Here is a 15,900-nt window from a genome sequence, read left to right as displayed (position 1 = left end):
TTTGCGACGTTCCAGTTCCACTTCCGACAGCGTTGAAGCTGTCGTGGATCAAGAGGAAGTTGCACGTGACGAAAACAGTCGTGATGCAGAGCCTTCTACTAGTATTCTGTCGGTCGTGATGCAGTGCCGTATACGGCACTGTCGTGATGATGGAGATAGCGCCCTCTCCCGTCACATTTATTACATCAGCTGTAAATCCCAGATTTGAAGAGATGGCGGAAAATACGACAGAGCCGAGGAATCAAGGTGAAGAGCTCGACGGCGATGTCGACGAAGACGTCGATGAAGCAGCATGTAAATCTAGCATGCTTTTTACCGATGAAAATTGCCAACCCATCCAGTTTTTCATACGGCCATCGGAAACGAAAGCGAGACTGAAAGAACTCATCGAGGTGCGTATTTGCAATCGTACATAAACTACCCATTCAGTGTTGCGCGCTGTATGTAACGTGGACCTGCGCCTCTGCTGCAGCCCACTCAGCCCTGGATGGCTGGCATGGTTGGCTCCTCCGCTCCGCTACGACACTGTCGACCGTCCGCTGCATGCTACCGTCCGCTGCATGCTACGATGCCAGTGCACCGCCGCCGCGCTGCTGCTCTGCGCGCTGGGCTGCAGCTAGCACTGGCAGCTGGTACACCAGATTTTGCAGTGCAGTGCCTGTATTTGTACATGTTGCCTGACAATATAAAATGGAAATGTCTCTCAGTAACCAAAAGATTTCACTCCCTGGTCAGCAAATATTTTGCCAAAGTAACGTTAGGGTGCATTCTTGTCTACGGAGGAGAGCGATAACGTAAAAAAATAAAAGACTCCTCCGGACATCCGGACAGACGCCGGATAGACGGATCTTTCTGTCTGGGTGCGTTCAAGCCTTGACAAACTTAAGCGCTCAAAAGGCCAAGGGAACTAAGGGAACTGTAGATCTACGGAGAACTAGGCCTACTGTAATACTTGATAGGTCAGGTGTAGTAGGCATTTCTACGTGATTACAGTGTAGTAATGTAGGCTAGGTAAAGGCCTAACTACACGCAGCCGCTGTCGCAAAGCGACAGCAGCTGCACGTCTACTCCTTCGCAGACGTTATTTTTCAGCAGTGGGTGTACGTTTCCTTATGAATATCTTTATTAATCTTGGAAAACTAAAATAGAAGGAATCCCCGTAATCTATGATATCATTCAATAATCGGTATGTGTATTTTTTTTAATTACGTCAAAAACCCACCGAAATCCTTCCTTAAAATCAGGTCTGTAAGCGTCCATATTGCTTCACTCCTCATCTTCTGCGTGTTATTGAATGGCAATCACTCTCCTATACTACAACGTAGCTAGTCGGAGCGGAAGTGGATGAGCTAGTTGGAGCGGAAGTGACGTCAAATCATGAGAGCAGCACGCGCGGAAATACATGTACGTAGAAGACGACAAGCTTTACGTAACACACGAAACGCACGGGCGTACGTAAAATGCTACCATGGTACCTCGGGTTGAGCGTTTGTGGTAGTTCGTTGATTTTGTGAATCATCGCACAATCTACTCCGAAAAATTCAACAATAAGGTTTGGATACTAACAAAACACCAAATTCAACTCAACTATCAGCAAAATGCAATATAGGTGGGTGGTATTACTGTTAAAATCAAACAAAATAAAAGACATTTTTTGTGGTCTTGCCGTCAAAAACGATGGTCGTTTACAACGTTTAAACACTAGTACATGTCGGACTGCTGTGCTTTGCACAGCGGTCTGGTCAGGCTAGGTAGAGGCCTAGTCTGCATTGTGTCAAATTTGGACTGGAGCATTTGAGTGCCGACTATGGTGAAAGTGTACCTCATGAGTTATTTTTAGAGGGGGTCACACATTTTGTAGCAACAGGTGGGGGATTCACACGTACACAACTTAGCGGGTTACAAAAGTCAAGTTTTGTAACCCGCTAGCAAATTCAAGTTTTTTTGCACGTGTGGACACGAAAAACCCAAAAATTGGTGTGATCAGCAGCACGGTGCTAAACCCAAGAAATCTTGCTCTCATTTCTGAATTAGCACGCTAATTTGCCTTGCTGGTACGTGTGAACGGTCGGGTTACGAAACTCAAGTTTTTATATCCCATCATTCATTGTGCACATCACAACAGCGAGGGTTCCGCGAAGAGGTCCTTAACCCCCTCTTTGGTGTACCACAACAACAGCGCGCGAACCACACCACAAAAGACAATGGGCAAAGAGAAGTGCAGGCAAGGAAGTGTGCTGTGTGACCCACTTTGCAAGTTTGGTAGTTATCTTGATCGGCAATTAGCGGGTCATCTCTCTGTACGTGTGAACAGTTGCAAAAAAACTTGAGTTTGCGAGCGAGATCGCTAACTTGCTAATTTTGAGCATCTGAATTGTTGCAAAAAAAACTCGAGTTTCCTAGCGTGCTCGGTAACCCGCTATTTTGTACGTGTGAATGCGGCTAGGGTCATTCACTTGGGATGGTATTCTGAAAATCTTCCTAAGTTTCTTCCTAAGTTTCTTCCTAAGTCAGAAACCTCTTTCGCAAAATGACAACTGAGCTGAGCTCAAGAAAATATCACACGGTTGATGTTGTGTAATTCTGATGGCAGATGGTATATGATAAGTGGCCTGTGATCAATCATTTAGGAAGCTCATGTGGCACAGACCACAAAACCACAGACAGCCCAGTGGAGTCCCTGGTTCAATCTGATATCTGCTGGCAGCAGCAATTGTGCTTGTAGGGAGAGGTAAGGAAATTTATCTCCATTGCCAAAATTGAAAAATGGGACTTGGACCAATTTGATCAGATTTTCCTTACTTAAATATTCATCTGATTATGTTGGGGCTATATGTAAAGCATAAATCCAAACATCAAAGGCAAGGTCAAATATTTAGTAAGCTTTGAATTGTTCTTAATGCCACCAACAATTAATGAACAAATGCCTTAAAACAGAGGGTGATTTATCAGAAATATGTTTAAGTATTTTGCTTTTCTGTTGTTAAATGCACATTTATGTAGGGCACCTGCAATTTGTCATCTTTTCTGTTTTGTTTTGTCTTATTTTTCCCCCAGAATGGAGGTGGAGAGGTTACCAGCAGACTTGACAAAGCCAGAGAGAATGTCATCAAGTAAGAGTCTTCAACCTCAGATTGATTGTTTCACAATGAGCGTGTTTCTACTGAGCGACGAAAATTCGAGGTGATACCAGCCGATGTGTGGTGATACCGGCCGATGCCGGCCGATACCGGCCGATGCGTGGTGATACCTCGAATTTTTCCTCAGTAGAAACAGATCGGGTAGTGGCCGATGCCGGGTGATGCGAGGTGCTCCGTCGACCACCTATTGAGGTGGTCGATGCGTGGTGACGCGAAGGACGATTCTCGGTAGAAACACACCGGGTAGCGAAATTCGTGGTGTATCGGACGTCTAGAATTTCTCCATGCGCTTTTCAATCGGTTCATCACACACACTCCTTCGACACGTGTACAAAATACATGTGTACACACAGCGACCGTGTTCGCATCATGCTTTGTTTGTACCAACTTGCTTGTGTACGTGTTATAGGCCCTATACGTTACGTTACATGTGAATTGTGGCATTCATCGTCTATTGTTCGCGTGATTAACAGCCTAACTTATTGCATTACTAAGCCCTCATCACTTACTTTGATTTGCTTTGATTTAACACCGCGTTATTTCATTATATATGGTCTCGAATCGCGAGAGTACCACACTAGTATGTCGCAGCCTTGAGAAAATCTCAACAGCCCCCTCGATCGCGCGTGACCCAGTCTGTAACTTAAAAATACCTGACTTCCGGAATCGCCGCATTTGCACGTCACCTTTGCATCACCTCGTATTTTATCGCTCAGTAGAAACAGCTCGAGTGGTCGTAAAATACGAGGTGCTGCGTTGGACAAAATTTGTGGCGATGCCAGGGATGTGAGGTGCTCTCAGTAGAAACACGCTCATTGACCTCATTCATGGATCTACTACATATGGACATTATCACTTCGCTAATTAATGCATGCATATGTCTGTGTCAAAAGTGTCACAAAAACATTATAAACATTCCTTGCTTTGATCTCATGATCGCCACCACCGGCAAGCCAGAGCTGCAAAACACAACACAGCTTTGAAAATTATAAAACAAATGTGCTGAAGAAAATAACTGTCTTAAATCAAGGAAAATGGATGCGGTTGCGGTATGTATCACTATATCACAGCTCAGATATCTTCATCAGCAAAGTGTAGATACTTGAGACAAAGCTAACTATTTAGCTAATTGATTATGATTTGTAATCTCATTTTCCATCTTTTCCGCACATTTTTCCAGAGTAAAAAGAGACAACTTAGGGAAGTGGACATGTATGTCTCACTATTTGGCAAGGTTGTGTATGTGAGCAATAGCAAGCGAGTCTGTAATTTCCAAGGAAAATACACAAAATTAGTCATATTCTGACGTTTGCTGCTTCTCACCATTGGTGTTTATTCAAAGACTATTCTGCATGAAAAGACTGAAATTGTCCGAGAAGTAACAATTCAGGAATATATATCTCTGAAAAAAACCCTGAAAATTACAGCTCATACAGTAATTTCAAGTCATCAAAAGAATAAGACAAAACTAAAAAACTATCCCACATACTCTCACAGGATTCTGGCAGAAGGAGATGAGTGCAAGTCCAATGACTACTATTCCCATGAGTACATCGATGCCTGCTGGGCTGCCAACATCCTCCTAGACAAGTCAGAGTACAGGTATTCTCAAGGAGCATTCCATACAATTTTTATAATTCCACATCATGTAGTACATAAATCAACAGCTCCATGTATAGATTGTTTAATTAATTGTGGGTCTTGAGCAGAGAAACAATACTTTGAAAAACCTTAAACAAATTACACTGAACAAGGATGATGACATAGGAGGTTCACATATTTCAGAAATGTAGCAGTGTAATTCCATTACAATACCACTTGCTTGGGAGTTCACCTGTGTGGTAATTTATGCGTGCCTTCTTCTTTTGTTCTGCTTCCTTGAGCCCCAACTCAAGCATTCTTATGGTGACCCCACCATGTCATCATCCTTGTTCATGGCAATTTGTTATAAATGTCGAACATATTCTTATTCTTTATCCTGATTATCATAAATTCTGAAGCTCTGTCCTCAGTATAACTAATTTTTAGTTGTTCAAATGTAAAAATCTGAAAATCATTCAGAGGTCTCCTTTGACTCTTTTGCTCCCATACAAATCATTGGTATGTTGGATTTACAAAGGTGGCATGCTGCTTGTTAAACCCTGAGGTGGTGCTGATTGTCTTGTGATAAACTGCCTTCTGATGGCTGAGCATTTTTGTCAGAAAATTAGAAAGGATATGTTTCAGTGTAGTACAGTACTGTAAAACCAGAAATTGTTTCATGCATAAAACTTTCTGGAATTTCTAGAGGAGGCAAAATTCACAATTTAAGTAAAATGCACATAAAGGTTTCTGTTTGCACAATGCACTGAACGGTAGTGGCAATTCCAAAAAGTTTCACCACAAGAAAAAAAAAGAGCAGTCAGCTCTCTGACTTGTGATAGTTTCATGCCCTGTATATTACCGGTTATAGGCTTACAGTATTATAGCAGAGCAGCACTCCTTGAAATTTGTATCTGCATTGTGTGTATGTGTGTGTGTTTGTGTTAGCAATGAAGCATACCAGTGATAGCCTTTTTAACCTATTGAATGCGAGTCCTGAGTATACTTGGGCAAGTGTCTATGGGAAATGCATTTTGTAGCAATATCAGCCCGTCCTCAACGGGCTGATAGATTTGTTTACTGTAAAAAGTGGATATTTTCGTGCGACTAATTTTTGCGCTCAGCCAGGTAGGAAGAGTTTTGTGTTTTTAATTCCGCGGAGTCAAGACATCAACTACTGGCACATATGGCAAGCAAATATATTTGCATGCTTTTATTTTCGCGCTAGTGTCTGGTTGCGTGGAATGCGCAAAAATTTCAACACAGCGAAAATTTCTAATTGTACAGTATGCACCATGTAATATGCAGTCAGTGACATAGCCAATGACTTCATTGTTAGAAGCTTTTTGCTCTGAATCGTCTTTTTTTCTTAGCATTTGCAGTTAATGGATCTCATTTTGAACATACTGATTGTCATGTTCCTTCTTTTACATTGTGTAGCACAGTTAAAGGCAACCGATCGCCATCCCTAATGGTACGTAAACTCCGAACGACCAAAGTTTGTGCATGCAATTGCGCATGCTACCACTGAGACAAGTGTGTGTGTGTGCGTGTGTGTGTACGCATCATACACAAAAAAATTGTCACCGCGAGCTGCGGTGATTGGAGGAGAAAGGCCAGAAGACGCTGCGGCGTGTGTGTGTGTGTGTGTGCGTGTGTGTGTACGCATCATACACAAATATTGTCACCGCGAGCTGCAGTGATTGGAGGAGAGAGGCCAGAAGACGCATGGCTCTTTTGGCCTCTCTTCATGCGCATGCGCACTGAGAGTGTGCGTCCATTCGGAAGCTCTCGTGGCTCGCTGGGACAGCCATTTTGGGTTAGGAGATGGGCACAGGGAGCTTTCTTGTAGCCTACCGTATTTTCGCTGACCCATTGAGCCAGCGCTATTCTCATTCGGGGGTCACTACATTTGATACAGAATGGGGGAGGCAGCGTGTTGCGTTCGTCTCCGTGCCGCACAAACCACTCGCCACGACTGAGTGTCTTTAAAAGAAAGGTGTGTATTTTGTGCAAGTCTGAATTCTTTTCTGCTTCCTTTCACTTTCAGGGTAACATCTGCTCCCAAGAAAGGGGATGTGCTCTCCCCTTCCAAGGTGTCTGTAGACAGACATGCCAAAGGGTAAATAACCTTTTATTTATCTTAATGGATTGTTTTGCTTTGTTTGTTTTACTAATTTTTGTATGTAAAATCGTGAAAGGCAAGATCACTTACATGCATTGATTAAACCATTTGTTTACTGTTTACTGTCTTTCCTCCACAATATCAATTTAGGTTGTTTTTTTTTAGTTTGACAGAAAAAAGTAGGGCACAGTATCAAAACAAGCAAAATCACACATTGCTTTGAAGGTAGCAGCTCTCATGTGAAATAATTTTGAAGAATCATATTTGTCTGTTGAAGCTGATACAAGGCCTGCTCACAAATGTGCTTTGCATAGGAAACATAGTCTAGTCCTCCACACAGTTGGAGTGTTCATAGGATTTTGATCAATTTTTTTGCTGTCGTGCTTGTGAGATTGTACTTTTTTTCGCGTGCCAACTTTGAACTGGTTCAAAAAAATGTCCCTTTAGAGTAATAGTCAGACAAGGGGACTTTAAAAAAAAAAAACACACACACAATAACAACTATGGGGCAAAAGTTACAGATCATTTAAAACTGTGAGCAGAAGAATACCTAAATGTTGTCAAGAGTACTGTAAAAGAGGAAATTTTGGCACAAGCAATTTTTCACACTCTGCTGGGTTAGATGTATTTTGAACGTTTTTGATTACACAGAACCAAAGTATCATTAAAATAATGTTGTTAAAACCAAGCAAAAATATTCTCATGCTTGGATTTTCATGCTGGTTTTTGTTCACAAGCAGTGCTCAAAAAGATTCCACACTTCCAAACTTTCGACTTTTTACAGTATGATAATTAGAATGACATTAATATGAATTATTGAATACTGTAAATGTCAATATTTTTCCAAGGATTATTAATTTTTCCACTGAGTAGCTAAAAAACATATTGATGGGTTGATAAATTTGTGCTACTTGGTTGTCAACCCATTCGAAAATACAAATGTGCAGAAAAAATTGTGAACTTATTTTCGCAGGTTTTACAATTCATGCTATAATTAACCAGAAGTAGCGCGAAAAACACAAAAATGAATGTACCAAAAAAATTTCTGAGTTACACTGAGTTTACAGTAGTGGTAGCATAGTCCATGTATCACATTGTTTGAGTGACTGTGTGTGATGTTTGTGTGTTTTTGCTGTGACAGGCGGTCTTTCTATACTGCAGCTGAGGACAAGGCCATCTTGCAATACATCGCCAAGCACCCGTTTAACTATGGAGGCAACCAAACCTGGAAGAAAATGGAGATCATGAAGGTACCATTTTTAGTTGGCCTGAGCTGTAGCGATCACTCATTGTCCAGTGTCCGGCATGTCACTGTGTTGTTATTAGTCTTGCATCCTGCATCGTGCTTTGTCTGTTGTGCATAAATTTTGTACATTTTCGTCTTCTTCTGGAAAATCCCAATACATGCTTTCGACAACCTTGACAAGTAGCATCCCTAGGGAGAACAAACTTTGTTCAAATGGGAACCATGCCCCCCTCCCTCTTTCATAACCCTTTCATTCCCAGCGCTTTTGTAGACCCTTTCATTTGGCAGTACCCTTTGAATTATCCTTTCATTATTGGGACCTCTGTACACCCTTTCAATTTGGAGACCAGTTAATCCTTTCATTCCCAACTCTCTTGTAGGGCCTTTGATTTGGCAGAACCCTTTAATTATCCCTTTCATTCTCAGTGCCTCTTTACACCATGTTATTTTGCAGAACAGTTTCTATAACCCTTTCATTCCCAGCTATTTTGTAGAGCCTTTGAATTTGCAGTATCCTTTAACTCCTTTATTCTCAGTACCTCTATACCCCTTTTCATTTTGCAGACCAGTTTCTATAACCCTTTCATTTCCAGCTCATTTGTAGAGTCTTTGAATTTGCAGTATCCTTTAAATAACCCTTTTTCTCAGTGACTCTGTACACCCTTCCATTTTGCAGAACAGTTTCTATAACCCTTTCATTCCCAGCTCTTTTGTAGAGCCTTGATTTGGCAGTACCCTCAAATAATCCCTTTATTCTCAGTACCACCGTACACCCTTTCATTTTGCAAACCAGTTTCTATAACCCTTTAATTCCCAGCTCTTGAGTAGAGCCCCTGAATTAGCAGTATCATTAAAATAACCCTTTTATTCTCAGTGCCTCTGTACACCCTTCCATTTTGCAGAACAGTTTCTATAATCCTTTCATTACCAGCTATTTTGTAGAGCCTTTCATTTGGCAGTACCCTTGAAATAACCCTTCTATTCTCATTGCCTCTGTACACCCTTTCATTTTGCAGAACAGTTTCATTAACCCTTTCATTCCCAGCTCTTTCGTAGACCCGTTCATTTGGCAGTACCCTTGAAATATCCCTTTTATTCTCAGTGCCTCTGTACACCTTTTCATTTTGTAAAAGAGTTCTATAACCCTTTAATTCCCAGCTTTTTTGTAGAGCCTTGATTTGGCAGTACCCTTTCAATAACCTTTTATTCTCAGTACCTCTGTACCCCTTTTCATTTTGCAGACCAGTTTCAATAACCCTTTCATTCCCAGCTTGTGTGTGGAACCTTTGAATTTGCAGTATCCTTTAAATAACCCTTTAATTCTCAATGACTCTGTAGGCCCTTCCATTTTGCAGACCAGTTTCTATAACCCTTTCATTCCCAGCTTGTTTGTGGGGCCTTTAAATTTGCAGTATCCTTTAAATAATTCTCTAATTCTCAATGACTCTGTACGCCCTTTCATTTTGCAGAACAGTTTCTATAATACTTTCATTCCCAGCGTTTTTGTAGAGCCTTGATTTGGCAGTACCCTTTCAATGACCCCTTTATTCTCAGTACCTCTGTACCCCTTTTCATTTTGCAGACCAGTTTCTATAATCCTTTCATTCCCAGCTATTTTGTAGACCTTTTCATTGTGCAAGAACTTGAATAACCCTTTTATTCTCACTACCTGTGTACACCCTTCCATTTTCCAGAACATTGAATAGCCCTTTCATTCCCAGCTATTTTGTAGATCCTTTCATTTGGCAGTGCCATATGCCTTTTATTTTGGCATATGCCTTTTATTCTTAGTACCTCTGTACACTTTTCATTTTGCAGAACATTTTCTATAACCCTTTCATTCCCAGCTCTTTTATAGAGCCTTGATTTGACAGTACCCTTTCAATATCCCCTTTATTCTCTGTACCTCTGTACACCCTTTCATTGTACAGACCAGTTTCTATAACCCTTACATTCTCAGCTCTTTTGTAGAGTCTAATTTGGCAGTACCCTTTCAATAACCCTTTTATTCTCAGTTCCTGTATACATTTTTTCCCTAAAGTATGTATATACTCTCATGACTTGAAAATGAAAGTCTAAGAAACGAAGAAAAAAATAATAAACCCAAGAGAAAGATGCAGGCATTGACAATTGACACTACCATGTTTCTTTTCTTCTTGTTTTTGTCTTTGCCATTAATTACTTCTTCTGCCAGATAACGAACCACTCTTGGCAGTCCATGAAAGACCGCTTCCGCAAGAAGCTGGAGGGGGAGCTGCCAAAGTACATCGCTATGCGGAAATCACAGCAGAAGCTGAGGATGCAGGAGGCAGAGACAAATGATGCTGGTGATTGCAGACAAGATTCCAACAATGCAGGTACTTCACGAGCTGAAAGTTTTGTGAATTGTCAGACATTTGTATGTGTTGTTAAAGGCATAATTTACCATTTGCAGATGAAACAAAAAACCCCATTAGTGCTTTAAGATAGTTTTAAAATGTGAGTTTGGGATAGAAACAACCGCTGTGAAAATTTGAATCAGGAAAATCGATGTTAAGTATTGTTAAATATACAAAATGTGTACAATAGTTATAATAAAAATGTTTCCAGACTGAACCGTCTACAGTTACGGTTTATTGAGAAAAATACTGCCATCTCCTAATATTTTAGGCTTTATTACAAAAAAATATATGGGAGGATGTTTTGTGGTACAACAGACCTACTCATATGCATGAAAGGTGATATCTTGAACATTTTTCAAATCACTGCTCCCAAAGGTAAACTGGACCTTTAATATTGTTGTTGCGAGGGTTTAGTAACCGTTACTTAATCTTTCTCAACATACATAGAACGAGTGACAAGCGATGGTATTAGTACTGAATGCTTTTACTTGATGATGCCTGGTACATGAACAAGTACACTCTAGTGTGTTCTGCATTTGATGTAATATACTAGGGTGTTGTAATGCTCCAGATATTGCTGTGTCATGGTCCATGCATCATGCTAGGCCCTCAGTAGGTAATAGTTGTTCACAGTCCAGCACATGTTTTTTTTTTTTTTTTTTTTTTTTTTTGCGTGCTGCTGTTTTTGCAGTTCAAAGGCGAATTGCAAAAGTCACAAAAAATAAGGCCAGCTCTTAAATTTCAGTTAGTTCACTATGGCATGCTGCCTTTTGCAAGCCAAAGAATCGCTCACATTTTTGATATATTTTACCTTAATCCTATTCCTTCATTGAAAAGAAGGAATTATACATTTGATATGAAAGATACACTTTTTTTCAGAAATATTTCAATAACTTGTATTGTATGTACCATTTAAGAAAAAGAAGATCTTGTTGTTTCTTTCATTGGGAAAGTTGTATTTGAGTCTTTAGAGTTTGGCAGCCCTGGTACATTAACCCGTTGAAGACTAGTCCCGAATATACTTGGGCAGGTGTCTATGGGAAATGTGCATTATAACAAAATCTGTTCATCCTCAATGGGTTTAAAGCTGTCACTTGCCAAGCTATTCCATGACATGTGATACAGTTGCTGCAAAAAGGGGATTTCATTTCAACTGTTTTTCTGAAAAGAAAGAGTATTCACATTTTACAAGTACAACAGTGGAAACTTGATCAAAATCAGATAAGAATTAGGAAAGTTATAAATTTGTGAAGTTTCAGTAATTTCATAAACCAGTTGTTCAGCAGTCAATATGAATGTATGCAAGTACTGAGTTTATGATGTCATGACCTCATAACCTGCCATATAGTTCATACATAAAATCCTGTCATTTCCAGCTTCTTCTTTTTTTCAGATGCAATTATGTCCCAGTTGCAAATCTCAGTTCATCTGACTAATCATTATTGAGAAGTTATTCAATCAGGGATGATATGTTACTGGAAAATTGTGAGGTGATGACATCATCAGCTCACTCATTTGCATATTCCCCTTTCACTCTGTGGTAACCATCAGCAACCAACATGTACGTAGTGTCAATGACACTTTTTAGTTGAGGATTAGGATAGGGTTTGGCAATGCAACTTTGATGAACTGTAGCTTACTTCTGAATCAGGCATTTACAATCGTGTTAGATGAATAACTAATGATGTTAACAGTGACCCCCAAAAATGAATCAACCTTCTGTAAGCATAATCATGTTTTGCAGCTGTTTGATGCAAAGTTTTCACCTTTGAATTATTACTAAATGCATATTTTTTAATGCACCAGGTTATATTTCATGTGATATATTATTTGTCCTTTGAGAGCATTTGGAAGGTGTGTAGTAAATCTGAGATAAAAAATATTGTAAAAGAACATAGAAAGCACAAACCTATCTGATTTCTGTGTTGCGTGCCTGAGTAGCATAGATTCCTAACTTTGATTCATTAAAGTTAAAGTCAACAAAAGGTCTATGTTTTTAGCTCACCTGAGCCAAAGGCTCAAGTGAGCTATTGCGATCGTTCTTCGTCCGGCGTCCGGCGTGCGACGTGCATCGTGCGTCGTGCATAAACTTTTTACATTTTCATCTTCTTCTTGAAAGCCCCAAGACCAATTTTCACCAAACTTGGCAGGTAGCATCCCTAGGGGCATAATATCTCAATTTGTTCAAATGGGCACCATGTCCCACCTGCAGGACCCCAAGGGACCCAAACCTCCCAAAATTAATGAATCTTTAAAAATCTTCTCTAGAATCAGAAGTGATAGAGCTAAGTTAATACTGTGAGTTAGTACATTAATGACTGTAGTTTCAAGTTTGTTCATAGTAGATCCAGGGGTGCCCTCTTTGCGGGCAGGGGAGGGGTGGGGAGGTCCAAATTGGGGCCTACATTTTCATCTTCTTCTTGAAAACCTCATGATGGATTTTCACCCAACTTGGCAGGTAGCATTCCTAGGGGGTTACAATCTCAATTTGTGAAAACAGGCACCATGCTCCACCCAGGATGCCCCAGGGGGCCCCAATCCCCCCAAATTAAGACCCAGAAGTGATAGAGCTAAAATTGATACTATGAGTTTGGGGGGGGGGGGGGGTCCGAATTTGAGCCCTAATTGTACATTTTCATATTCTACTTGAGATTGCCTGGTCAAATTTTTATAGAGCTGTGTGTAATTTAGATTAGTGACTGCGTGAAAGGTGAACCTGCGATACTCAGGTGAGCGCTACACCCGCGGGTCTCTTGTTTTTTTTTTTTTAAAGCAATCACTGTCATGTAAAACTCTTTTACGAATGACTCAACAATCTTGATGAAGAAAATCTTATTCAGCATGCAAATGAAGAGAATGTATAGAAAACAAAAGATAAAAATATCTGGTTTTGTATTTGTAGATTCTGAAGACCAGATTGAGGATTTCAGCGATGATAATGAAAGCGGGGGAGATGACAGGAATAAAAAGTCTGTGTACATCAGGAGATTGGACACGGTTGAAGAGAGAGACGACGTTCAGGACATGGAAGAAGCCAGCCTCTCAGACACCTCCTCCTTTGACGTGTTCCTATATGAGGCTGCTGAAGCCGGTGGCTCCAACAGGCGCGACGGTGTCAATGAGTCAAATCCAGGTATCATTTGTGCTTAGGTGTTTCAGGAAGGATGTCAGTGGTAGGCATACCACGGAGTGGGAAGGATGACCCGGCTCATATATCATACTCGAGAATCCCCTTTGCCAAATTGTGTACAGCTTTAGCACTGATCTCTTTGTAAGCATATTTGCGGCCGAAGGATCTCTGCTGTATCTGACCATTACTGATGAGTGTAAGCTTCGGTGTACATATTCGCTGACAGGCACTATTTGTGGTTTTCAAATGTACTCCGAAGGGCAGCGAATGAAGATAGATTCAGTTCGGCCACCCATGTCTCTCAGCCACCCATGGCTACGGGGGAGGGGGGACATTTCAGGAAGTGTTTTGTCAGATATTTCATCCGACAAACTGTGAAAAGCTCTAGAAATCCTTGCTTCTAATTGGCTGACAACAAATTTGTCCGACAAAGTTGTCGGACAAAATATTTCATGAAATGCCCCCCAGGTCTTTGAAAGGATCATATAGTTTTGGTTGAGACCTAACTTGAGGTCTCCAACATTTTTGTTGAGTAAATGAGAAACTTCTTATTAAATATGAAAGAACATGTAATTCCAAGATTAATTAAATGTTTATTGATGAAAATTGATTTTGAAATGGCTGAGAAATCCAAAGCAGAGGGATCCTAATAAAAGGTGAGACCTACCATTTATTAGGATCGCTTTGTTTTACTTTGAAAAGTAAAAATATCTCAACCATTCCAAGACCGATTTTCATCAAATAAACTTTGAATTCCTCTTTACAGAGAATGGTATGCTTTGTACTATTTCATGAGTGATTTCTTGGTATCGTGCAAAAGGTTAAAAGCCCAAGCCTCATCTCCGCCAATACTACACTATCCCTTTAAGATACAATAGGAATGGCAGAAAAGAAATATATTGTATAAAATAATTACATTAATTGGAGATTTCCACACTGTGTTTAGCAGTGTTAGAATCAAACAGACAGAAGGCAGAAGTTCTTTGAAATGCAGGGTCAATCACAACTAATTGACAAATTGCCGTGATGATTCATTTCAATTTCAGACTAAAATTCAAGAAGCTAGAGAAATATCAGCTTTGCCTGTCTTTGAGAAATATTGTTGTTTGTCATACTTGTCATTTGTGTCGGTCATGAGGTCATCACCTCAATATTTTTCTGTTGACCTGCATGCTATTTTTGCCTATTTTTCAAATAAGGCGAAAGCGTGAATCATATCCTCTGCATCAATATAATTGGTGTAAAGGTCTTATGAATAAGCACTGATGACTTCTGTGAAAGAGTGTTGTAGTTCTTGAATTGATAACCAAGAATATTATTTCAAACATATTTTCATGTACAAACCAATATTTTTGCATGTCTGATTGTAACTGATATATCGCAGTTTCTTGGAAACATGGTAAACATTGAAATTTAAAGCTTTCTTATCTCATGTTCAATTGGATTGTAACATTTGCTCTTCCCTTTGTTTGATTTTACTCTTATTAAAACCAAACTGAACATGAAATGGCTTTTTACTTCAACAACATGTGCTCATGTGATGCTAGTTTATTCAACAGTGTTACTTTTTAAAGCTATTTCAAAGCGGAATACAGAATTTGCATGTAAAACGGGAATAAAGAACCCCTTTTCTCATTGAGCAATAGCCCATCCTTAGTATCAGAGTCATTCTAATGAGTTACTTTGTTACTTTGTTTTTTCAATCAACCAGTTTCCAAAGATTCAAAAGAACCAGCAGACAGCACCGAGACAACTGAGAGCTCTCTGCAGAAGAAGTCGGCCGTCGATGGCCGTTCATCCAGCAGTACTAATGAAAGTGATACAGGTGGGGGTGTGGCTCACAGGACGAGACGTCGGCAAGTGGCTGAAGATAGCGTCCAAGAGCCCCCGAGAAAAATGGCACGAAACCAAACCACAGTGAAGCTGAACAAAAGCCAGAACAATAACAATCTGAGTCCTGCGCGTAAGAATCAGAGTGTCCGGCACGATGCTGATGCGGAAGAACAGGCGGCACGCGGTAGGAACACGAGAACCAGACATTTGCCAAGGCAAAAAGCGGCGAAGACCGGTGCAGCAGGCTCCGATGCTTCCCCGGCGATGGAAAGCATGAGGAAGATGGAGACAAGGAGTGGGAGGGTCTGTGGAGTGGAAGCGGTTGCTAGAGAGCAGCAAGAGGAGGAGGAGAATGAGGAGGAAGAGGAACAAGAACATAGAGAAGAAGTGGAGCAGATCAATGGGGGAGACAATCAGGCGATGGAGGTCGACGACGACCCCATGCAGATATATGAAGTAGAAGA

The 15,900-nt window shown here is 40.5% G+C and overlaps 1 protein-coding gene across 1 annotated transcript; it reads left to right on the top strand.

The window, feature by feature from the left end:
• Positions 1–212: 212 nt before the first annotated feature.
• LOC139730336 (uncharacterized) lies at positions 213–15,713 on the top strand. The gene is made up of 9 exons (XM_071641204.1): positions 213–392; positions 3,058–3,113; positions 4,638–4,742; positions 6,772–6,843; positions 7,988–8,096; positions 10,287–10,449; positions 13,376–13,606; positions 15,315–15,459; positions 15,578–15,713. The coding sequence occupies exons 1-9, from the start codon at positions 213–215 to the stop codon at positions 15,711–15,713; spliced, it is 1,197 nt and encodes a 398-aa protein (XP_071497305.1).
• Positions 15,714–15,900: the final 187 nt, after the last annotated feature.

This window comes from Diadema antillarum, unplaced genomic scaffold (assembly GCF_040938485.1).
Source record: "Diadema antillarum isolate AM-2024a unplaced genomic scaffold, OU_Dant_1.0 seq00000301_RagTag, whole genome shotgun sequence".
Taxonomy (NCBI): Eukaryota; Metazoa; Echinodermata; class Echinoidea; order Diadematoida; family Diadematidae; genus Diadema; species Diadema antillarum.
Note: the sequence above shows the minus strand (reverse complement) of the source record. Positions and strands in the feature narration are given on the sequence as shown.